The sequence below is a fragment of the Vigna umbellata genome, chromosome 8, assembly GCF_029865625.1.
Source record: "Vigna umbellata cultivar VRB3 chromosome 8, Vumbellata_1.0, whole genome shotgun sequence".
NCBI lineage: Eukaryota > Viridiplantae > Streptophyta > Magnoliopsida > Fabales > Fabaceae > Vigna > Vigna umbellata.
In genome coordinates this window covers 9468272-9492466 of record NC_142172.1, presented here as the reverse complement: position 1 = coordinate 9492466, position 24195 = coordinate 9468272, and the positions used below count along the sequence as shown (strand labels likewise).

At 31.1% G+C, this 24195-nt stretch overlaps 2 protein-coding genes across 4 annotated transcripts; both read left to right on the top strand.

Annotated features, from left to right (window-relative positions):
• The first annotated feature begins 7225 nt into the window (after positions 1-7225).
• LOC124822353 (monodehydroascorbate reductase) lies at positions 7226-10909 on the top strand. The gene is made up of 10 exons (XM_047294345.2): positions 7226-7369; positions 7750-7821; positions 8616-8667; positions 8927-9007; positions 9168-9286; positions 9360-9579; positions 9711-9829; positions 9918-10043; positions 10153-10293; positions 10438-10909. Exons 1-10 carry the CDS (start codon positions 7322-7324, stop codon positions 10759-10761), a joined length of 1302 nt encoding a protein of 433 aa, XP_047150301.1. The 5' UTR covers positions 7226-7321; the 3' UTR covers positions 10762-10909.
• Positions 10910-15494: 4585 nt separating this feature from the next.
• Positions 15495-20120, top strand: LOC124822359 (uncharacterized). Of its 3 annotated transcripts, none has more exons than XM_047294352.2 (7): positions 15495-15652; positions 16193-16347; positions 16440-16505; positions 16585-16618; positions 16708-18472; positions 19206-19290; positions 19538-20120. In XM_047294352.2, exons 2-7 carry the CDS (start codon positions 16268-16270, stop codon positions 19575-19577), a joined length of 2070 nt encoding a protein of 689 aa, XP_047150308.2. In that variant the 5' UTR covers positions 15495-15652; positions 16193-16267; the 3' UTR covers positions 19578-20120. The 3 variants fall into 3 exon arrangements, with proteins under 3 accessions (XP_047150308.2, XP_087951935.1, XP_087951936.1); XM_088095809.1 differs by having other exon boundaries at positions 15502-15652; positions 16256-16347; XM_088095810.1 differs by lacking the exon at positions 15495-15652 and having other exon boundaries at positions 16204-16343.
• Positions 20121-24195: the final 4075 nt, after the last annotated feature.

The following is a 24195-nucleotide window of genomic DNA, read 5'->3' as shown; positions in this document are numbered from 1 at the left end:
AAAGGGTGTGAACTGTTTCACAGTGTTTAAAGTTTGTTATTAGACCAATTAGGACTTATCTAGATGCTGAAATAAGTAAAAGTTGACATGGAAGGGATAATTGCTTCATAGGTTGAATTTCTTAGTATAATTTGGAGGTTTTAAGTGTTGGAAAAGTAGGATGGTTAGAAGGAAACTAAGGTGTTGAGGTGTGTTAACAAGTGTATTTACACTAGTTAAGCAGTTGGTGGACAAATATGAGAACTAGGATGTGTAGACATGCGTTTGAGTAGCTTAAAGGAGTGATTTTGGTTTCAAGGAGTCAAATTGAGTTAGAGTAGTGTTTTTTGCAGTTTCTTAGTGTTTAAAGGGTTTCAAGGATCTTTAGAAGTTGGTAGTAAAGTGTCCAAGTTCATAAAACCAGTGTTTGTGTATCTGTCATGGCGCTGAGTGCCAGCTCTCCAGCGCTTGGGCACTAACTCACTGTTTTTGGGGCGTTGGGCATCAGCTTCGAGGTGCTTGGGCACCACCCTGTATGTTTCAATGCTTATGTTTTAAGTGATTTATGATAACTTATTGGTTTGTTTATGGTACTTTGATGCATGATCAGTGATGATGTATGTTGGTATTCAATGTGAAAGTGTATGGATATATGTATGGTTTCACGGTTGGTAAAATTAGTTCCACGGAGGGACTTCTTCGGTATGATTTCAAGTATCTTTATAATGACTGCAGGTAGCTCAGTCTTGGGGTTATCCTCACACTCTAATGGTCTTTCATTCTCAAGTAGAGAAGATTGACATATGTGGTGAAAGTAGCAGGAGGTCTTAGTATAGGTGCTTCTAATATGGCCTATGACGCGATAACGAACTAACCTTATGTGAGTGGTTGGTGAAAATCATTGGCAATGACTTTGCAACGCAGTAGAGGCCACCATAGGTGCACAACTCGCCATAACTCGACATTCATTCTAAGTACGAACGATCAGTATAGGTCATTGCATGTTAAGATGTTTGGGTTGGATTAAATTACATATGACTCTTATATGAAATGCTTTAAACTTATGATGTATTGTTTTGTATCTAGCTTACTCTTGCTTTGTCTGTTTATGTGTTGTTTTCTCTTTTGCAATGATCACTTTAATGGTGTGGGCTTAGAAAGACGGTCTTTTAAGTTGTTTTAGCCAGAGGTGAGGGTGGAGCACATGAGTTCTTAGATGGATATGCAGAGGTAGAACTATTGTCTTTTTGTAGGTTTGTTTTCATCTAAATAGTTCTATTATCATATATGTAACATAATATTTTAGTAGTTTTATACTATTAAAATGAGATGTTACAATCTATGTACGAACCACTAATTATACTCCAGTGATATAATAATTAAACAATAAATATTAAAAAATTTATTATTTTATTTTTGTTAGTTTATATGATATAATAGGTTTTGGATTCACTTATGCAGGAAAACCTTTTCATACAAGTTAAAAAATGTTTTCTATAATGATTATGGAATCGGTATAAATACACGCGATATAAAATGTTTTCACCTTTTATATAAGTTTCAAAACTGGTATAGAAAATTAATTATTTATATTGGTTCTAAAACTGGTATAGAAAGTCCATTTATGAAGGACAAATTTTGTAATGAAAATGAATTTTTATACTAGTTGATGTCTTAACTGGCACGAAAAGTGACATTTTCTATAGCAGTTGTGGTCGTAACTAATATAACAAGTGTGTTTTTTTTAAATAGTAGATACATTTTTTCTCCCTAGTCCAACCAAAACATGCATATATTCATTCCAAACAACATATATTTTCATTGAAAGTTGTAATAATATAATACAATCTAATATTTACATGAAATACAATCCTAACCTAATATTTACATCTAATGCTTGTCTATCCTAATCTAATGTTTATACATCTAATATTTACATGAAAACTCATAAAATACTTACCATCTTTTATAAACACTCAAAAGAAACGAATTGAGTATACTTAGTGCATTATGCATACAAAAGTTTTTCTGCATTATTGTAGAAATTGTCATACGCATGAGCACATTGGAAGGAATCATGTCCAACATCACAATTTGTTCCTCTAGTCGATCACTCATCTCTAAATCAACTTCTTCTTCTTCTACTTCAGACACATGTACACTTGGAATGTCTATTAATTAACCATGTCATGTCCACTTTGTGTAGTTTTCTAATAAATCATTACAAAGAACATGCTCATGAATAACTTCAATTGGTAGTTTTCACTTATTCAAACATTTAACACATAGACAATAAAATCTTCAATTGTTATTCAGAACATTCATCTTTGCAAGTTCAAGAAATTGTTCTACTTCACTCTCATATTCATTTATTGTGCGTATAAAATTTATCCAACTTTGATCCATTATGCGTATAAACCAACAACATTATTTTTTAGGTGGAACTATGAAATAGCCAAACAAGTAGTCTAATATGTGAACTCAACCCTACTACCAAGCCACAACTCAAACACTTAATCAATTGATTTGGTGTTTACACGTCAAAATAAGTGTTGTGTTTTATTTACCTTTTATTTGTATCATGTGAGGATAACAAGTTCACATACCTTCTTTTGAGGCCTAAGAGATTATTATCTCATTGCTAAATAATCCTATTAATTAGGACTAGTACTCCTAATGAGAATTATACATCTAATGGCAAAATATTAAGTGTGATCATTATGGTCACATTCTTTATTTCATATATAAAAACATTAGAAGTTTATCAAAGGCTTAAATGCTTACTTCGTCTCCAAGTTAAGGTGAATTTTTGTTTAGTACTCGATTTTAAAAAGGAAGACATTGGGTCCCTGTGTTATGAAAATTGTATGAATAAGGTGATGTCCGTTAAATTGACAGTAACGACGTTAATTGCGTACTTTTTCTCTTCTCTCCTCTTTGTTGTGCAGCTTTTTCTCTCTCCAATTCAGCTTTTTCTCTCTCTCTTCCAATCTCATTTTTTTCTTACAACCTCTCGTGTCCATAGAGTGCCAACACCAAACATTGGATTTTTGGGCACACCCTTATTCTCAAGTGCAACCCACTCCGCCACAACCAGTGGGAGGAGGTCGCTGTCATCGTCGTCGCCTGCGACAGCTACTACCTCGCATACCCTGCCAAGTTCACCCTCTAGTGCTGCCAAGCTCCGTCAGTGCCACCGCGCCGAGAAGAAGCGCGTCATCACCATGCTTGATCCCGCCGCCTGGATAAAACATCTACATGGGGATCCCCAATATAGTCCTTAATGTTCTTCAGATCAACACCTGTAAAGTAAATAGATTGTGATGGACTTGGGACGGTTCGATCTGATGCCAAGATCGAAATCGAAATTGAAGTTGTTGAGGGAAACGAAGGGGGATTTGTTCGTGTTGGATTGGCCATAGTTGGAATTCATTTCATAGTTGGTGACCAAAAGGGTTGGACTCTTCCAAATTATCCTAATTTCAATCCTTTCAATCAATGGGTAGAAAATATCATTTTTTCAAGTGGTGTGTTGTAAGTTTCAAATTTAAACCCAACTTTTATTGTTATATCTAATGTTGTTACTTTTCACATTTAATGTATAGCAATGCAAAGTGGAGATTGGTGAACCAAATTCAATTCATCCAAGACATGTTTCATCCTAATATCATGTCACCCAAACCTAACTTAACTTTTTTTACCGCCATGCTATAAAAAATATTAAAAGTATGAATAGGATTAAAGCTTAAAGTTAGCAAACACAATAAACACATCAAATACATTCATTGCAAAGAACAATGATATTACCATGATCACCAGCGAGTGTGAGTATGACGAGGATGCAAGGAATGCAAGAAGAGGCAAGAGTGACGAGAGCCTGAACATGACAACGATTCCAAACGACATGGAGCACAAAAAATGAAGGAGAGCAACACAAATGAAGAGCGACGACGAGACACATTTCTAGGGCACTTGTAGAGGCGATGAGAACTCCTATACTCAATGAGAATGGAGGAGAGCGAACACGAACATGAACGCGAAGGAATGACCACTAAAGAAGTCATTGGAGAATGCGAACATGAACGTGGACAATGGTTATAGGAATGCGAAATCATTGAAGAAGGGGAAAGGGAGAGGGAAGTCACTAGAGAAGCAAATGAAGTGAACGAGAAAGTTGAGAAGAAAATATTAAACATTCTATATCGGTTATAATGACTAGCTAGTATAGGAAGTCTTATCCCATATTACAAAAAAAGTCACCATATCACTTTTTATATTGAATCATTATAAAAAGTGTTATATTTTATTACCATTTTGTCATTGTCCCAACTTTTTATATTGATTTTAGTTCAAATCGGCATAAAAAGTCTTATAATATTTACAATTATCCTCTTGAGACCATTTTTATACCGAATTAATTATAATTTATATAAAAAATTGAAAAAAAAAGTTAATTTTACACAACTAATTTTGATAAGAAATAGTTAAATATTACATAAAAGTTATAAATTTTTTCATCTTTTCACACTTGTTATAGATCTGAACTTGTCAAGAAGAAGGAGTACCAGGAATAAGATTTGAGAACCAAATAAAGATTTTTGTAAAGATTTAATGTACAAATTTAGAGTTTTTTAGTTGTCACCTTTGAATAGCAACTAGTTGAAACCTTTTCGGCTTCAATTCGATCATGTTTACTTAATATAATTAATGTGTCAGGATGAAAGGCATTCTAATAACGAAACCTTTGTTTGGAAAAAAAAAATAGAAGCAATCACATTTTAAGAGAAATGAAAATGTTTGTGGTTCATACTTTAGAAAGAAAAATTGGATGAATATCTTAATATAGTGAAGTGAAAATCCCAAGAGGAAGATTAAAATTAAAAAAAATAAGTTTATGAAATCATAACTAATGACATGATATTACGGATTATTCATTCCAATTCCAACGTTAATTATTTTTAAAATGGTCAATTTTAATGGTCAATTTTAATTATTAAAATATTTGCCTTCGTTTGACACTGGATATATGAACCTAGACGTGATAACGCGCCATCTTACGATGCATTTCATGATAAGAAAGAAGAGTCATATTAGGGATAGTTAAGGGCATAAAAGGAAAAACATATATTGAGTATTAAAACTTAGAAGAAATATAAATAGTATTTAATTCCTTTTGTCAAAATATATAAGTACAAGTTGTTGGTAATAGACATTTTTGTCAACTATTACGGGAACTTAACAAAGGGGAAAAAGTGAAATTTAAAGATAAGATGAAATATGAAGGAGAATAAAAAGAAGAACGTAAAGAAAACTAAAAGAGAATATAAAAAATATTTCTTATAATACTTTCTCTAATTTTCTTGTAAATAAAATTGTAAAAGTTATGCTTTTTTTTTCAAGTAAAGTTTTAACACATTTTAGTTTTTATAAGGTCGGTTTTAAAAAGCAAAAGTTTACAAATAAATTATGGGTATCTTTCAAATACATACTTACATTCTGAGGACATTGATAAGGTGTATAAAAAATACTACATTATTTTTGTTCTCTAACCAACGTTTCTAACACAACTTATTAATTGAAATAGAATTTTTAAAAAAAAATCTCTAATGTTGTGGATCTTCAAGATACCAGTTCCTCTTTTCATGAATATTACATTGAGATTTTCAAAAAAAAAAATTCATTGCATTTATCTTCTTTTTCTTGGAAGTGGTGAGTTTTCTTCCTCTCTCAAACACCCATTTCTATATTTGTAAGTTCATGACTTAAACGTCTTTGTCCTATAATATTCGAGTAATTCCAAAACATGTAATACACCAATTTCAATAGTTTAGTGGTCAGAGGTGGCCACATAATCTCTAAAATTCTAGAAACCATGCACCATCGATCATCATGTGAGTTAACGTGAGTGATAAATGTATCTATAGATTCCAGAATATGAATTCAAGTAATTTGAAAGAAGAATAGATGTCACTCAAATGCTAAATCAATAAAATAACAGTGATATAAATAAATTTTAAAGAGAATGAATTAGATATCACTTAGACATTTAGTCTTTAAGTAATAATATAAATATTAACAAAATTATAACCAAAAAAATATAAAAATTGTTTTGTTTAGAATTTATGGTTATTTTATATGTATAATGTAATAACTATGGTATAACATTATATTTTTGAAAATAAGTGTTTTTTTAATGAGAAATTTTTAATCTTGATCTTAAGATATTTGATTATAAGATGATATTTGTATTCATTTATATATTTGTATCTTTAGTTAATACGAGACTTTCAATACATTCTATCATGTCAATATATATACATCTTAGACTAGATATTAATGAGTGATTAAAAAAAATAAAACAATAAATCTAACACATAACAAATTTTACTATAATAAACTTTAAGTTATAATTTTGATACTATATTAAAAATTTGACTTTAAACCTAAATTTATAAAATTTACATCCATTAATGTTCTATAAATTAAATTTCTCTATAGTGTGATTTATATATATATAGAGAGTATATACGTATATATACATAAAAGAAAGAAAGAAAAAAACTATTATTCTATACTAATTTAAACAATATTATGTATCCACATGTTCTACCTTCAATTACATAATTAGATTGATACATTTCTTATATAAAAAAGAAGAAGCATATAATCATGTTTTTCAAAATGGAATATGCTGGTAATTATATTTCACAGATGTTGTTATTATAATTTATCTATTATATTGTAACATATACTTCTACTTACGTTTCTTTCTCTTCTTCTCATTGGTGTGATGGTTGTCTAAAAATCATTTTAAGAAGAAAAAAAACTCCTGTAATTCTTTCAATCATTTTATCTCAGGTAGACGAATTTTTATTTTTACAAAGAAGAGATAAAATATTAATGCTTGAGACTACAAATGGGAATAATTTAAGGATAAACTATGACTTGTGTTTTTAAATTATAATAATCTATTAACTTTGCAATCATTATTATTCAACTAACGTTCTCAGAATAAATTGACGGTAATAATATTTATTTGTCCTTTTATTTTATTTTAAGATTTTGTTCTAATATAATGTGTTTTTTAAAACAAGCAATTTTGTAATTTGTTAGTAGAAAATCTTGATAAGCCAGCGTGGTCATGTGGGAACTTATGAATGGTCAACGAACCTGCCACGCCAGCGAGATTCCTTTCACATTCACAGTGTGCGTTTCCCAAAATAACCTTCCAGACCTAATAAAAGGATCTGACCAATCACAATGAGACCGTTCATCTTTTCCTTACCAGTACCTCTCATCTCAGACACTCAACAGAGCTTCCAGCGTTTGTAATTTCACTTCGATGGCCAAGACCTTCAAATACATCATCGTCGGTGGAGGAGTTGCCGCTGTTAGTTCCTCTCTCTCTTTTCATCTTCGTTTTTTCACCGTCACATCGTGTTTCCACTCTCTATCGGTTTTTACTTTCTTCGATTCACTTTGAAATGCACTGATCGCGAAATTCTACTATAATTTACGCTTATCTCCGTGTTCTTCTTGATCCGTTTGGGTTTTGTAGTGGAATCGAATAATTGAGTTTTAGAATTCGTTACCGGAATGCAAATAGGTCGATTCGCATTTCCAGTGGCTTCCGTTAGCTCTTGAATTCTGTGAGCTTGGATTGCGCGATTACAGATTACGAAAACATATATCATCGTGAAGACTCTTTGATTTTTGTCTTGTTTTGATGTGTGGATGGATACTGTTGCTAATTAGTTTTCGAAATCGCAGGGTTATGCGGCCAGGGAGTTTGCCAAACAGGGAGTTAAGCCAGGGGAGTTGGCTATCATATCCAAGGAAGCGGTATATAGTTTATTCATAGATTATTAAACTGTGTTTTCTGCCTTTTATTTTCGCGAATCTTAGTAGTTCATTTCATAGTTCATGAAACAAGTTCAAAAATCATAACTGATTATGTGAAGCCTCTGTTATAGAAGATTGAATAGAGCAATGAAATAGCCAAACATTGAATGAGTAATGCCTATGCGATGTCTTCAGAAGAATTAAAATTGAACATTTGAAAAATATGTAATTTTTTTTATTTTATTTAATTATTCAAGCTTATCAAACTTTTCAATTTCTTTAAATGGTAAACATAAAATAAAAAAGGAAAAACATTGAATTGTGCGATTCATATCAATGATATGGAATCACTCTGGTTCATCCATGTATAGTAGATTCTTCAAATGATATGAATTCTTGGATAGTGAAATCATATCGAGCTGTCACTCGAATAGTGAATCGTGTGATTCTAATAATAAAATGGATCTAACTCATATAAGTAGCAAATTACAATCTTGAACTGTACATCTTATAATTAATATAGTTGAATATTCGAATGAAAATGGTTCTTGTTTTCAGTTTAAAGTGTGAATTTTATTTAGATGTTATTGCTATTTCATTGAATGGTTATATCTATTGCAAGTTTCCAATGGCCAAAAAGGTAAAGCAAACTTCATGCATATTCTCTGGAGTATCTACGCTGATGCTCTCCATAGATTATTCTTGTAAAATTTCGTATAACATTTTTAACCATTGAACCTGCTGCAATTACTTTTTTATTCATATTCCCTTATGTATTGTATATGTTCGCACAGGTAGCACCTTATGAACGTCCTGCTCTGAGCAAGGCTTACCTTTTTCCAGAGTGTAAGTTTGTAATGCTATTAATACCACCTCTTTTCTTCTCAATCCATTTATAGGTTTAATATTCGTAGTTAAAATGTTGTATTAGTTTTCTGTTAATTGTATCTCTTAAAATATATTGTTTTGTTGAGTTTAATCGAGGCTATGTCTGTTGTCTATCCTGTACTTTTCATCTCTGCTGAATTCTCCATTAAATTTAAATATCAGCTGGCCTTCTTAGTCTCATTGAGTATTACCTTGATGTCACAATTTGATTTTGCAGCCCCTGCTAGACTTCCTGGGTTCCATGTTTGTGTTGGAAGTGGAGGAGAAAGGTTGCTTCCTGAGTGGTACACTGAGAAAGGTGACTTTGGCTTTTACCCACATTATTTTAGTTCAGCCTTGTTACTTGATGGTGTTAGGAATCAATAGTTGACCATATATCAAGTGAAGGGAAAGTAGATGGAAGATTGGATCTTAACAGTTTTCTAATACAAAGTTACAAATTGTTCTCATGATTGCAGGGATAGAGTTAATTCTTAGTACTGAAATAGTTAAGGCAGACCTTGCTACAAAATCACTGATCAGTGCCTCAGGAGAAACATTCAGTTATCAGACTTTGATTATTGCAACTGGCTCAACAGTAAGGATGCTAGTAGATAGTAGAGATGTTGCATTGTCCCCGTTCGCCTCATACTAATGTTAATATTTGCCAGGTTATAAGGCTGTCAGATTTTGGTGTGGAAGGAGCTGATGCGAAAAACATCTTTTATTTGAGAGAGATTGACGATGCTGACAAATTGTACGAGGCAATCAAGGCAAAGAAGAATGGGAAAGCTGTGGTTGTTGGGGGAGGATACATTGGTCTGGAGCTTAGTGCAGTGTTGAAACTCAACAATATTGATGTTACCATGGTCTACCCGGAGCCTTGGTGTAGTAAGTGGATGTTTCTTTTTACACCACCCACTCACATGTTACCCGCATGGATAGCATTCCTATATATATATATATATATATATATACACACACACACATATATGAACTAACACTGTTATTTGATGTTGCAGTGCCACGACTTTTTACTGCTGATATAGCTGAATTCTATGAGGGGTATTACGCAAATAAGGGCATCAATATTATTAAAGGAACTGTTGCTGTTGGATTCACTTCTAATTCCGATGGAGAGGTATGGTTGCTTGTATTCTGGAACCCTGTCGTGGAATAGCATTATAAAGTTCGTAATCAAACTTAAGCATAACTCATCAACCATTCAGGTAAAAGAAGTCAAACTAAAGGATGGCCGAGTCCTGGAAGCTGATATTGTTGTTGTTGGCGTTGGAGGAAGGCCACAAACAGCCTTATTCAAAGGGCAGGTTGAAGAGGATAAGGCTGGAATTAAGGTGAGTGATAGCATATCCAGAGACTTGTTGACAGTGTCTAAAATGTTATCCTAAGTGAACAGTGATCCTTGTCATCAATATCAATAACATCATTTGTTTTTGGTTGCAGACCGATTCCTTCTTCAAAACTAATCTTTCCGACGTATACGCTGTTGGTGATGTTGCCACTTTCCCCTTGAAATTATACGGTGAATTGAGGAGAGTTGAACACGTTGATCATTCTCGAAAATCAGCTGAACAGGCTGTGAAGGTAAGAAACTTCTCAAAATCATTGCCCCATGCCCTCTCGATCGTGACATCCTGTATTGAAAGCATTAAATTGTTCCTTTAACCTATTTAGTAGATATATGGTTGTTGTCCTGTTTCTCACTCTATGATACGTGTTTTTATGTAGGCCATCAAGGCAGCTGAGGATGGAAAAACAGTTGAGGAGTATGATTACCTTCCATACTTCTATTCCCGTGCATTTGATCTATCATGGCAATTCTATGGCGACAATGTTGGTGACACAGTGCTATTTGGAGACAACAAACCAACGTCAGCAAAGCCTAAGTTTGGGTCATACTGGATTAAAGATGGGAAAGTTGTGGGGGCGTTTCTGGAGGGTGGAACTCCTGAAGAAAACAGTGCTATTGCTAAAGTTGCTAGGGCCCAGCCTCCGGTTGCGGATATAGACCAGCTTGCTAAGGAAGGCCTTTCCTTTGCTAGTAAAATATAATTGGTGTGTTAGGAAGGAAACGATGCTTGGTGATTTGCATAGATTGTATTTGAACTAGCTTCGGTTTACCTTTGATCATGTATTTCGGGAACTTTTTTCTTGAGTTTTTTTGTTTGAAATGTGATTGCCAGGGATATGTTTTACCGTATCTCTATTTCTTTTCTCTTGCAACTTTCTGGCTCTGCATACGCTTTCCACACTCGAGAAGCAGCAGCTATTTGAAGTGCAAGCCACAAAGCAAAACAAAAACGTAGAAATAAGATTTGGACAATGATATTTTAACAAATTTTTTTAAAATTTTTTTGACAACATACTATCAAATCAATCACAAGCTATCACATAGATTGTAAAAAAGTTATCAAAAAAAAATTGTTAAAAAAGACTTTTTCCATAAGATTTACATGAATTGCTGGATTTTATGCTTAGCCCAAGATTCGAAAATATTTGCATGTAAAACTGATTTCATGAACGATTGGTGTCTAGTTGTCTCACTTTCATTCATTCTCATGGGAGGAGTATTTGTCATATTCCTACTCAATAAGGATATTTTGGGTGACAAAATTCTCCCCCTTCAATTTTGTGTCACCAATCACCATTGTATAGAATTGTGATGTATGTAGCCGAAGACATTTGGTTGTTAACTACAGTATTAAATTAAGTTACTTAAGAAGATGACATGATATAGTTCATTAGGTTCTTAATATCATATACTCTCTAATTGACATGAGGATAGTTGGATACTTTATGAAGTATGGATCATCTAATCCAACACTAAATATCGGATATTATGTTTTTTATATCAAGATTTACATCTATTTTCTGATAACAATGTTGTTTATTAAGTCAAGATATCATTTGCTAGTATTTTCTTGTGATTGTTAGGGACATTCGTGCATTGAAAGATTTAACCAAAATCAGGTGTAATTTTTCATAAGTAAGTTGGTCATTGAGTTTCTGAGCCAATAGGCCTTTGACTGTGGCCTATTCAGATGGAACCATGGTCAATAAGGTATGTCTATAAATATTATTTTAATTGTAGGTTGATTTTACTTTTTGTATTAATTTAATTTTGATTAAAATTTCTGACAAAGTACCAATTTAAGCGTCATTCAGTAGTAATGGAGAAGTTTAACAGAATAGTAGTGAAGAGTTCATAAAGTGAAAGAACACTTTGAAAAGTATGTTTAATTATGGAAGAATGAAATTCACTTACCATCTTTTAATTGTCACGAGATTATAATGGTTTGACCAATTTCAAACATAAGTATCTTTTGATCCAGCACGACACCAACATAATTAGCACAAATATTTTTTTTCTCGAGCAATTAATAATTAAGTATTGAATGTTAATGTATTAATGCTCCATTCAAACTATAAAATTATAAATATTTAGTTGTTCGCTACAAATAAAGAGATAAAAATAAAGGATGTTACAAATTAAAGTAAAAAATATTAGAGTTTTGTTTCATAAATTCACCCACTCCCTTAAATTGCCTAAAAATAATCTTTGATAAATTTTCAATAATATAATAAATTCATTAAATAATTTAAATTTTAATTCTTTATACAAATAAATCTAAATTAATTTTCTATAATTTCATTTTTACACATTAGAACCACTCAATCAAGAAGTTTATAAGATAACTAATTGAAATATATCTATTCCGAACACCAATTTCAATTAGGTTTTCTTCGCAACCACATATGTTTAGAATTACTTTTCAATGTGAATCTAATATCAATTAATAAGTTAAGGGATCAAACTAATATAAATCTTGAGTATAAAAACACAATATAATTTAAATAATTTTTTATAAATTCAAAATAAGTATTTAAATGAGTTTAAGTTTCTTTACATCCAATTCTTATTCAGAGTGAACTTAGTCACTTATATTCTCATTATAGAAAAATTTATAATACGTGAAAGTAGTAAGAATTATATATTTATTTTTTTCTAGCAAAAGTTATGTAGATTTTCCTTGGGTTTTTATTTGGAAGGATACTAAAATGTTCAAATAAAATATACTTAACAGATTTTTATCTTTTTAGCTCTTTGCTTAAGCAACCATCATGACTCAATTAATTAAAAATTATTCATTATATCTTGTCGCTAGATTGTGCTCGTTTAAGCGAGAAAATACATGTTTTGGGAAAATCTTCGGTGATATTTTAATTAAATGTTATTTCTTGACCAAATTTTAATTATTTTATTTCACTCTCAGTGAATCATTGATATTGCTTCATTTAATAACAAAGATAAAAAATCTAAAATATATATTTTTTAAAATAATAAAAGTCCCAAAGCTTAATATATGTTCAATAATTATTGTTAAAAACACACTTTTTAAAAATACAATTATTAAACACCTACAACTTAGAATTTCTCTTGCCTAATAAAGGAAGGAAACTATTATAAAAGAAAGTAAGAAAAAACATTTATCAAAAACCTTGAATGAGAATTTATTAACAAATATGACTATCATGTTATAAAAATAAACATTACTTTTCATAAGTCTATCATCAAAAATGTATCATATAAGTACTTCTTTCTTAATTACATTGAATACCTGTAAATAAATTTAAATTCTAATGTTATCCTATTCTTAATGTGTGTGACATTTGCTTTTTCATTAAGCTTAAATGTAGTATTTTTGGATTATATATATATATATATATATATATATATATATATATATATATAATAAATGATTAAATGTGATATCATCATTATATTTTATTAATCAACTTTATAAAGTGATCTAATTAAATAAATATGACTAAGTATTATGTAGAGACCAACAATAATTTTAATTTGTTGAAGGAATCAAATTATAATTATTGAAACTAAAGAAAAGTAATCATCAGAGATTACATAACGGATCTTGGTTTCCATATGTTAGTACACGTATCATTCTAGTTTCTTTCTTTTTATCTCCATCAAAAGAGAAAGTACAGAGAGAAGAATCTAAGGTGCTCTGCAGAGAGATGAGAGACCAATTGAGATTGCTTATTAATTGTTCTCAATACGTAATCATTCATATACGCTTCCACTTTACTATTTTAAGAGATATTGAAAACTGTTCTTTTAAGAAGTATTGGAAACCCTTCAATTATAATAGTTTATTGCTCTTAAATTATTGATATGTACTTCATAAATTCTAAGTTATAAAAAATATTTAGTTCAAATAAATAACAAAGAATAATTCATATTATAGTAAAAGATGATGTCAAGTTTATAACATTTTTATACTTGAATAATGTGAATTAGAAAACATGTTTTGTTATGCAACTTCTTATATTGATCCTTTAACCTATAAGCTCATCAAGTATTTCTTGTTATATATCAACTTCTTGAATGTACTTATTCCTTCCTTGATAAATATGTTTCCAACTCTCATGGTAGCAATTGTTGGCTTTGTCACAAAATAGTGTTATAAAATATAGTCATTCTAGTGTAAAAAAAAAACGTTTTTAAAATTGCCTAATAATATGTTTAGTTTTTTAAAAAATACAAAGTTTTTAAAAACATAATAATATTTTAAATTTTTTTTATACAATTATAAACTTCAATTCTAAAATAATCAAAACTTATACTAGTATGTTATATTTAAATAATAAAAACGTATATTGATATAATTTTGATTATTTAAAGAATTAAAACCTATATCTTTCTAAATAATTTAAAATTATTATTTGTCATACGTTTTAAAATATTTAAACAACTAAAGATTTAAGACATAGACAACTCATATCTTTATTATTATTATTAAATTTTTAATAATATTATTTTATATTTACAAAGAATCAATAAATTGACTTAACAGAAATATATTGTAATATATTATCTATTTCATTATATAAAGATAATACATTCAATAATTTCCTTTAGTGTCGACTTTAATAATGTTATCACTATATATATATTTTAAAAAATAATTGAATTGAAAATAAGTGAATATTTTTTTTAAATAAACCATTACATATTTCTTCAACATTATTATTATAAAATTCTATATATTTCGTAATTGTATCATTTTAACATTATTGTTGCAAGATTATATATACTTTGAAAATTTTATTATTTTAATCTAAAAAATAATTGTGAATTCATGTATTTTCATCAATTATTATTATTATATCATTTTAGATATAAAATAAATTATACTCTGATAGATAAAGTGTATGAATTTATAGCAAAGTTCGTTGTACGACAGGAGGAAAAAAAGAGTAATATTTGAGAGATAACAATGAAATTATCAAATTTGAAAAGATAAAAATATATTCAAATTAAAAAAATAAAGTTAAAACAGGCAAAAATAAAATACGTATTTAAATTTAAGATAAATGGCTAAATAAGTTTTTAACATCTTTTAAAACTCCTTGTTTGCATTTAAATTGATACTAATATATATGATCATCTCAGTTAAATTCTTTAATTCAAAAGTAATAAAACATGAAGATAAAATAATATATTTATTGAGTAGGTATAATATTTGTTTTGTTTTAGTACTTAATAAATCATAAAATCATGAAATTCTGATTTAAGTTTATAATTTTTTATTCGTATCTTATTTATATTATATTTTAACGTTAGTTTTTAAATTGATTCCTATAATATTTTTTAACGTTAGGTATAATATTTTCTTTTGTTTCTTAACTTCCTATGATCATGTTTAGGTAATACAGATAACAGAAAAAATTTAACATAAATCATAACAGTGTATGACTATGCATTTCAATTAACACAACATATTAATAGAAATGACACATCAAATGTAAGAGAGTGAACGCAGCCGTTTTTGTTTCATCTTCACCGGCGACGACAACTACACAATCATCTTCACCGGCGACGACAACGGCACAATCATCTTCACCGCTCACAACGATTCAGGTACTCCAATCTTCATAGCAGTTTCTATTTTCATTTGGGGTTTTGTTTTGCGAGAGTTGTTTGTGTTTGCGATTGTTCTTATTCTCGTGATGGTTCCTGATTCAAGACTGTTCTTTTGTGTTTCAATATAGTTATATTCCCATCCCCCGTAATCCCCTTCCCTGTTTCAATTTAGTTTCTGTTCTGTTCTCTTCGTTTGAAGTGATGGTACGCAAGTGACTGTGTATTTGTGGCCTGCAACAAATCTCTCATTTCACTGAATGAATTATATCATTCCCAACACCTGTAGGGATTTAGAAAAATGGTATTTTAGAACTGAATGGGATGTTACAACACCTGGCTAAATAAAATTTCTTATAATCTTCTATTCACTAGGCTACACCTCTCGGAATATAGAGGCATAATTAGTGTTAAATTTATTCTGAAAAACCTGAAATACCGCATGGCCAAATTATTATTCAAATTGACTTCCTAGATAAAGGGTCAGGTAATTGTGTTGCATTCTAATCTAACTTAGTTTTTTTTTTTTTTTTTCTGCAGAAGCTCTTGACAAAGGAGAGACATCACACTTAATTTCATTCTATTTTTCTTTGGTTTGATCAGTACAGTTAAACAATGAAGTTTGATAGAACAGATGCTCTGTCAATTTTGTCACAAATTAAGCGTCAGGATAAACAGATTAAACTTAAGAGTAGGTAAGATACTCATTCTAGTATCGAGACCTTGTTTTTTTTTTTGTTTTTTTCTTGTGTTATATTTTAATTATATCAATCTGAAATTGGTGCAGATGGTTACTCGGCATTCCTCCCACAAGATATGAGAGGAAGAAGTTGAAAAAATATTTCAAAAATAGGTTAGTGCGTCATTTGTTCAATGATTTTTGTCCTAGGTTTTCACTCTAATGACATTTTATTTTTCCTTTTGATCAATAGGTATTTATCTGAGTCCTTGATCAGAGAAGACGATGTAAGTATTACTATTTCTTTATATTTATTGTAACTATGGTTAGTTGCATTACTATTTGAATGATAAATTGACAATCTAGTAATTGTCAGATGTTTTATGAGTCAGTAAAAACTCATCTTGAAGATGCCGTTGGAGAACACTGCTTTGAACAAGAGAACGATATTCCTAAGGGGGATATGGATTTGATTCAAACACTGAACATGAAAAGGTTGATATCACCGTTGCTTGATAATTTGACTACCAAGGGTCTCTATCTTCTCGCTATGCTAGTTACTGGTGGTTCGTTTAAGTCTGAAATAACACGTTGCAAAATGAAAAGGGTTATCAAGGATTCTCTTTCGAGTGTTCTGGGCAGCAAAAGCCGCCATAACCATCTGGATACTTGTAAACAAATCTTTTCACTTCTCAACAATCCACAAAATTTTCGAGACAGGTGTGAGCCTTTGGGTGCATTGAGATCCCTCTCTTATCATGCTGCGGCAGAAAAGGTATTGCACAGGCTTCAAAACTTGCCATCTCAGACCTTGATTGCAATGCGTAGAAAACTTAAAGGAGTGAAAGCACCAGTACCGCAGTTACAACCCCGCAAGCATGGATGGGCAAGAGACCATCTAATCAAGCTAGTGAAGAAGATCAGTATGGAAATGCTTTCAAAACTTGATAGAGAAAGTGAGTTGCCAGAGCCATTAGCCAAAGCTATGGCAGTAGCAGACTTATCACTAAAACTCACAACTGGTTCTCATAACATGTTTTCAAAAGAATTTTATCAATTCTCACCTGAGGTGAAGTCCTTGCAAAGTGATATTATTAAGGCTATATGGTCTGTTAAGAAAGTAACGACAGTGCCAGAGCTAAGCAATTTACAGCTTCTCATAGAACCAAAGGCTACAATATCAAACCGGTGCATCCGGACAACTTTTGTAAATTTTTTAACTGAATTTCTTTTTGAGTGCAGTGATATGGATAGTGTTCCGAAGTCTCTATCACAGACCCTAGATGTTATTAACAGAGGTCCTAATAATGGTGGCTTTCACAATGTATTATTCAAAAAGAAGTATATTGAGGAAGAAGTTGACTGCATACTAAACATTAGTGCTTTGACAAAACAAATTGTTTTGGATTTGTTGCCTGATGATAAATTTGATAAAGACTTTACTGATGCTTACATGGAGCAATTAGAAGAAAGTGATGACAGTGACAGCGATGAGGATGGTGGTAGTCAACTTCAGGAGGACATACGATTCGGAAATGGATCATTTGATTCAATCGATACATGCAATGAAGCAGAAAGTATTGGAGATTTTGTGCCATTTGAGTTCCTTTCTTCTACCATCAAAATTGAGGAGAATGTTTCATCTTCCCCACTTACAGTTAGTGATAGGTTGAATAGTGGTTCTGAACGACTTCAACCTAATAAATGTTGTAGTGTAAATTTGGAATCCGAATTTCACAATACTACACATAACATGTTAACTGACCAATGCCAAGGAGAAAGCACAGAGCATTTTAGTAAATTTATGGCTGGCAAAAACAATAATTCTTCATTTGTTTCACCTGACAGAGAGTTGGATGAAAAGGTTGTAAAGAGAAATCATTTGTTTGAATCTGTTACTAAAATAGCTGCAACGGACACAACTAATTTGTCTTCTGAAGAGAAAGAACCTGTGCCCACTAAGCACGGTGCATGCAAAAACCAATACCTTGCTATCCAAGATGCTTGTGATAAGACAAGTATGCTTGCATATAGTCTTGTAGGTCGAATGTTGCATGAGTTTGTCAAAACTGAAGGCCTAGATTTAAACATGAGCAAGAGTTTGTACCTCAACCGTAATAATCTCATTGAAGATGTTGAAGGTATTGAAAGTTTATGCTATCTTACCTATTATAACCAAAATATATATCATGCTATGTCTACCAATTTAAAGATGTTGTTTGATCATATTGCTACTGTACATTGTATTAAAAGTAAATTTCATTCTCTGACAAGATTTTGTCCTTTGTGAAACTTTAACAAAGTAAAACATGTCAGTATACCTTTCTTTATTTATTATTGAATGAAATGTCATTTGTGTCACCCACAGAAACTGTATCTTTTTCCTAGAACCATGTCTTTTTTTTTTTTTTCGATTTTCTTGCATGTTCTCAGTTCATCGTACATACTAATGGTAAAACTGTAATTTTTTGTAAAGCCTAAGATTGTTTCATTCATTGAATGCATAGTAGTTTAGCCACGTAATGTTTGCAAATAATATGTTGCATATCTTCATGGACTATTGCTGATTCCTTACCACAATATGTCTGATTTCAAATCCAACTGACTGCATGGCTGGATACTGAATTTGAGATGATGAAAATTGTTAGATGCTTTTTCTGTAAGCCAATGCAAGAGAGATGGAGCGATGAAAATTGGGGATCATCTTGCTTTGTATTCATAATGTTTGCCTTGTGCATAGGTTTTTGTGATAAACATCTAGTGCTTTGGCATACATCTATAAATTATGAATATAGACATTTGATAGGTTGAATCAAATACTCTGCTAGTATCATTGTGCAGTCTAAATTGATTAGCCTGTTCTATTACATGCAGATATAGAAGAGCAGTCATCATCTGGGAAACATGCAAGAGATTTTGTTCAAGTAATTGAAGAGTTGATTCCTTCCTTTCCAAATAGGTATTTGGTACATTCTTCAAATATGATTACATAACTTAATAGTGTTCTATTTTAACGTGCATGCTTCTTTTCCTAGATAATCCGTTTAGTTGAAAACTTGTTACTTGCTTTATTCATTGCATGGTGTGGATTACCACTCAGATTCAAGGCAGATATATTAGATGCTTACATAGGAATATAAATGCATAGTAAAAATCCAAAATTATGTCTCTTTAACTACGAGTAACTCGTGCTTTGGACACTGCAGTAGCATGGAAAGACTGAAGATTTTGATGGGCTTACAATAATGGAACTCAGGGTATCAGGTTCAAACATTTTCAAATGTTTGACCCAACTGTGAGTTTGCTTGGTGTGAGCTTTACCCTTCCCTCCAAGGATTTTTTTTGTCACAAGATTCTCTGCCATAACAAAAAGAGCTCGCCACAGAGGAATCTTATAATTTTAAGCCTCCATCAATTCTTGCTACAACGGATGGATAGCCTCGTCATCGAGTTTATTGCATCGCTGTAGTTGTTGAGAAGAATGGAAGCACCTTGGTGTAAGTGTTGTATGCTTTATTTGAGTACTTTTTGGTGCGAAAATTCAACGAGCTGGGACGTGCTGGAATGTTTTAGTGTGCGGCATTTAAAGATAACATTACTTGCAATATGTCATTGTGAAACAGCCCTTATATAGTATTCAGTTTAATAAAATGACACTAAGGAATTTATTGGTAGAAGAATGATAGCCTGTAATTTGAATGTAAATTTCTGGAGAAAGATTGATAGTCTGTAATTTGAATGTAAATTTCTTTTACATTTTCTGTTTTACCATTTACCATTTTATTTCTACTCTGATTTTGAATCCGTATAAATCTGAATATGGAACAGTCTGACAACAAAAATAATTTCTTTCTATCCTTCTGTCAAATGTTCCTAAATCGAAACGTGTTGGAATTTGATCCAAATAATTTGAGGATACAAATTTCAAAAAGATATTTTCAAATTTATTAAAAAAGCTTATAATAAAAAGTTACAATAATTTTTCGAATAATGATTTTGCATCAAGTTTTCCCTTATCATATAAAATAAACTAAACTAAAAATTTCAACCTTTGGGGTATTGTAATTGTTCCAACTTTAATGTTTAATCCTTTTTAACATCTTTTTTTAATAATGTTAAATCACTATAAATTGTTAATTAAAAAAAAACATATAAAATGTTATTATAGTATCTAAACATAACTATAAGATCAAAAGATGTATTCTAAGAGTTCTATCATTCTGAAACTAAAAGTAATATACTAGAGCCTTACACAATATATATATATATATATATATATATATATATATATATATATATATATATATATATATATATATATATATATATATATATATATATAAACTAAGCATCTATCACCACTGCATCTAATGAATGTAGAATTACCTTTTTCTAGTTCCAAAATAAAAATTCTCATTTTTCGATCCTGTTTAAAATAACTAAAAAAAAGAAATAATTTTTATTTTTATTTTTGTAGTTCTAAAAGTTTAAGTGAAAAATTCAAACTGTTTGTAAATATCGTAATAGAAAAAGTATTTTTGAAATTATTAGAAAAAGTATAATATCCTCACAAAAAAGAAAAAAAACTTTATCCTTCTTTTATTCAATAGAAACCAAAAAACTCGATGAATTGAGAAAACAAAACAGATTAACAATTTAGAAGAATAATTGAATAATTTCTTAAACAACTTTTTCAATTCAATCCATAAAGTTGAAAAAGTTGTTTATTAAGAAAAAAGTTAAACCATTTCTGCAGTTTTTTTGTTGGGTTTTTTCAAATAGGTCACTTTTTTATTTTTTTTCTTTCAGTTGAGTCTCTAAAAGTGAAAAATTGAAGCAATTGACTCCTTTAGTTAAATTGAGTTAATGGTGTTAATTTTCTCATCAACTGTCAGTTTGACATGAAATATTTTAATTACGTGGTCATTATGTTAGATTACGTGGCATATGCAGAGCATGTTACGTGAAATATATAATTAAAAAATATATTCTGTGATTTGTTGCCACAGGAGAGCTGTTTCTCACGCAGCACAGTAGCGCCATCATAACCGCCACCGACGTGCAACCAAACTCTGGCCACAACCACGCCATCCTTCGCAATGCGAACTCGCCGTCATCAGTACCGTTCAAGCTCAAAACGCGCAACCATGGCAGCCTTCTCCATCATCCTTCTTCACGCCATGAAACCTGCACACAGTAAAGCTTAGAAATCGCGAAACCCCCAAACGTTAATCGTGAGCGTCATTGCAACACTACTTAATCTCCATCAACGCAGAACCCTAAATCGTGTTTGAGCTCTCCAATTGCATCTGAATCGCAAACCCTAGTTGCGCAAAACCCAAAATCGTGAACTCCTTGTGCCGCCGCGAGATCATGGCGTGAGAGCTCCAACACCTTTGTTTCTTCCTCCTCAAGCAATTGTGAAAACCAACGCATCCTTCATCTCCGCAAGTCTCCTTAACAAATCCACCAACCTGCAAACCCAAAGACATCACAAAACACAGAAACAAAAACCTGTTGCGAGTTCAATTCTCTCACGCAAACAGAAACATGAGAAAACCCCATATCTCGAAGGAGAGGCCTTAGGAGACATTGGACTCCACTATAATATAGAACTCTATGAATCCAAGATTTGTTGTGTCTTTAATCTCGAACCCAATTTGATTTTGGTAAACCCTAATTTGGTGATGCTTACTTTCATATTTCAGAAAGTTTTTGGGTTTTATGAACCCTAATTTTGTGATGAACCTTGAGCATCAATCACTAGGGTTGAAGATGATGAAAGGTAAGGTTGAAGATGATGAAAGGTAAGGTTGAAGATGATGAACCCTAATTTGGGTTTCAATTCTCAGGAACTTTTTTTTTAATTATATATTTCACGTAACTTGCTTTGAATGTGCCACATCATTAAATTAATCCACTTCACACTGACACGCCACCTAAAAGTTAACCCGTTAACCCAATTTAAAGACCGGGTGTAAGACCTTGAAAATAGTTGTAATTAAGATGCTAGATTATTTTAGAAATATAGAAAAATTTTATGTATAAATGCTACAGTAAAATACATATAATACTACAGTGAAACATGTACAATGCTACAGTGAAATATGTACAGTGCTATAGTGAGAATACCTCGTGAATAATGTGTTGCTACAGTACTGCTACAGGAAAAATGTAGTACAAGCTACAATATTGTTATAGTGAAATGTAGTACAACTATAGTACTGCTACAGTGAAATGTAGTACAACTACAGTAACCCTAACTTCAACTAAAAATAAGGGTGAGGAAATGAAGTTTTTCACAAGGAGAGTGAAACTGAACAAGAGTTTCGTAGAAAATAAGGAGATTTTAGGGCTAGAATATGAGTTGTAGAGAAGGTAGAAAGAGCTCTTGAAGATGTGCTCTTCATCCAGGAAGAAAGAGAATTAGGTAAGAGGAGCTAACCTTTCTATGTTTTTATGTTAATAACTTAATATTGTTATATGACTATCCATGCCTTGAATTTTTGTGTATGTCTATGTGTTGGTTGTATAATTATTTATGTCTTGAATTTATGTGTTAGTATTGTTAAGGAAAAACTATGTCATTATTTTGAATCTGTAAATAAGAAATTTGTTAAAAACTAGTTGAGGAACACTTTGGCTAGGAAAGACTTGGTACTTAAGTTGTTCATTGGGACACACTTCTCTTCCCTGGAAGTCTACTCGACGAATTTTTAACTTAATTCTTATTGAACATATTATGTACTGCTAATTTATTTTGTAATATACTCAATTGATATGAAATCTGTGATGAATGCTTTTTATTATGTTGAATATGTGACCTATAAAAATGTTGGGATAAATACTCAATCAAATTGTGAAATTTAAATTTTTGATCATGTTTTCCATTTTCGAAGTTACCTTAGTGTTGATAGGCGGAGCAATGTGATCGCGGAACCCAATCCCTGTTATGTTGTTTTTGATGATGACAACACATTAATAGCAACAACACATGAATGTTGTCATGTCACAACAGAAAAATGTTTCTGTGTTGTGTTATACATATGTGGAATATGTACATGCTTACTATTAGTGCCGTCAAAATGGGTTGAAACCCGTGAACCAACCTTGCTCACCATGAGTTTGAGTCGGGTTGAGTTGGGAAAAAATGCAAAAAATTTGATGCGAGCCAATTTTGACCTGGCTCACTAAGAACCCGACTCACCAATCCACCTTTTTTTTTAATTAAATCAAATTAATTAAATTATTGAAATCAACTTAATTAAATTAATTATTCAAAACGCACAACATTTATTTAGCAATAAAGCCTTTCGTGTTGTTGTCTTTTCAAAAGTTCCCCTCTGCAAATAAAACCCTAAGATTATAGATTGATAATATTATAGATGGAGATAAAAAAAGAAGAAGCTTCAAGAGAGCATAATACTGTGGATTTATCCATTTAGGACTCCAATTTAATAGATGGATAATATTATAGATTGGATAATTCAAGAATATATAATTTGTTTTATCTTGTTTTTAAACCTATCTACAAGCATGACAGTTTTATCTTGTGCTATATATTTTTGTTAACGACTATATGTAGTTTCTTGGTCAAGCGATTGTGTATGTCTCATTAAACTAAATTGGCAAAATTTTATGCTTGATAACTTAGAATATATATAACAATATATTTCTTTTGTTTCATTTTCTTTTATATCAATTGGTCCAATTATTACGGTTTCAATTTGATCGATCAAAGTAACATGTTATAAGAATCTCCGAAGAAGGTGAAAAAAAAGTTAATTAAGTGAGCCAATGAGGCAACCCGTTTAACCCACAAACCCGTGGTGGGTCGGGTCGGGTTCGAATTTTTTCGGCTCGC

Excerpts from the sequence above, each read along its gene's own strand:
- LOC124822353 (XM_047294345.2), top strand. The coding sequence starts at position 7,322 with ATGGCCAAGACCTTCAAATACATCATCGTCGGTGGAGGAGTTGCCGCT. Across the intron at positions 9,580-9,710 it reads CTACCCGGAGCCTTGGTGTA|TGCCACGACTTTTTACTGCT; the intron begins GTAAGTGGATGT and ends TTGATGTTGCAG. Across the intron at positions 9,830-9,917 it reads CTTCTAATTCCGATGGAGAG|GTAAAAGAAGTCAAACTAAA; the intron begins GTATGGTTGCTT and ends TCAACCATTCAG.
- LOC124822359 (XM_047294352.2), top strand. The coding sequence starts at position 16,268 with ATGAAGTTTGATAGAACAGATGCTCTGTCAATTTTGTCACAAATTAAG. Across the intron at positions 16,506-16,584 it reads AAAAAATATTTCAAAAATAG|GTATTTATCTGAGTCCTTGA; the intron begins GTTAGTGCGTCA and ends TTTGATCAATAG. Across the intron at positions 18,473-19,205 it reads TCTCATTGAAGATGTTGAAG|ATATAGAAGAGCAGTCATCA; the intron begins GTATTGAAAGTT and ends TATTACATGCAG.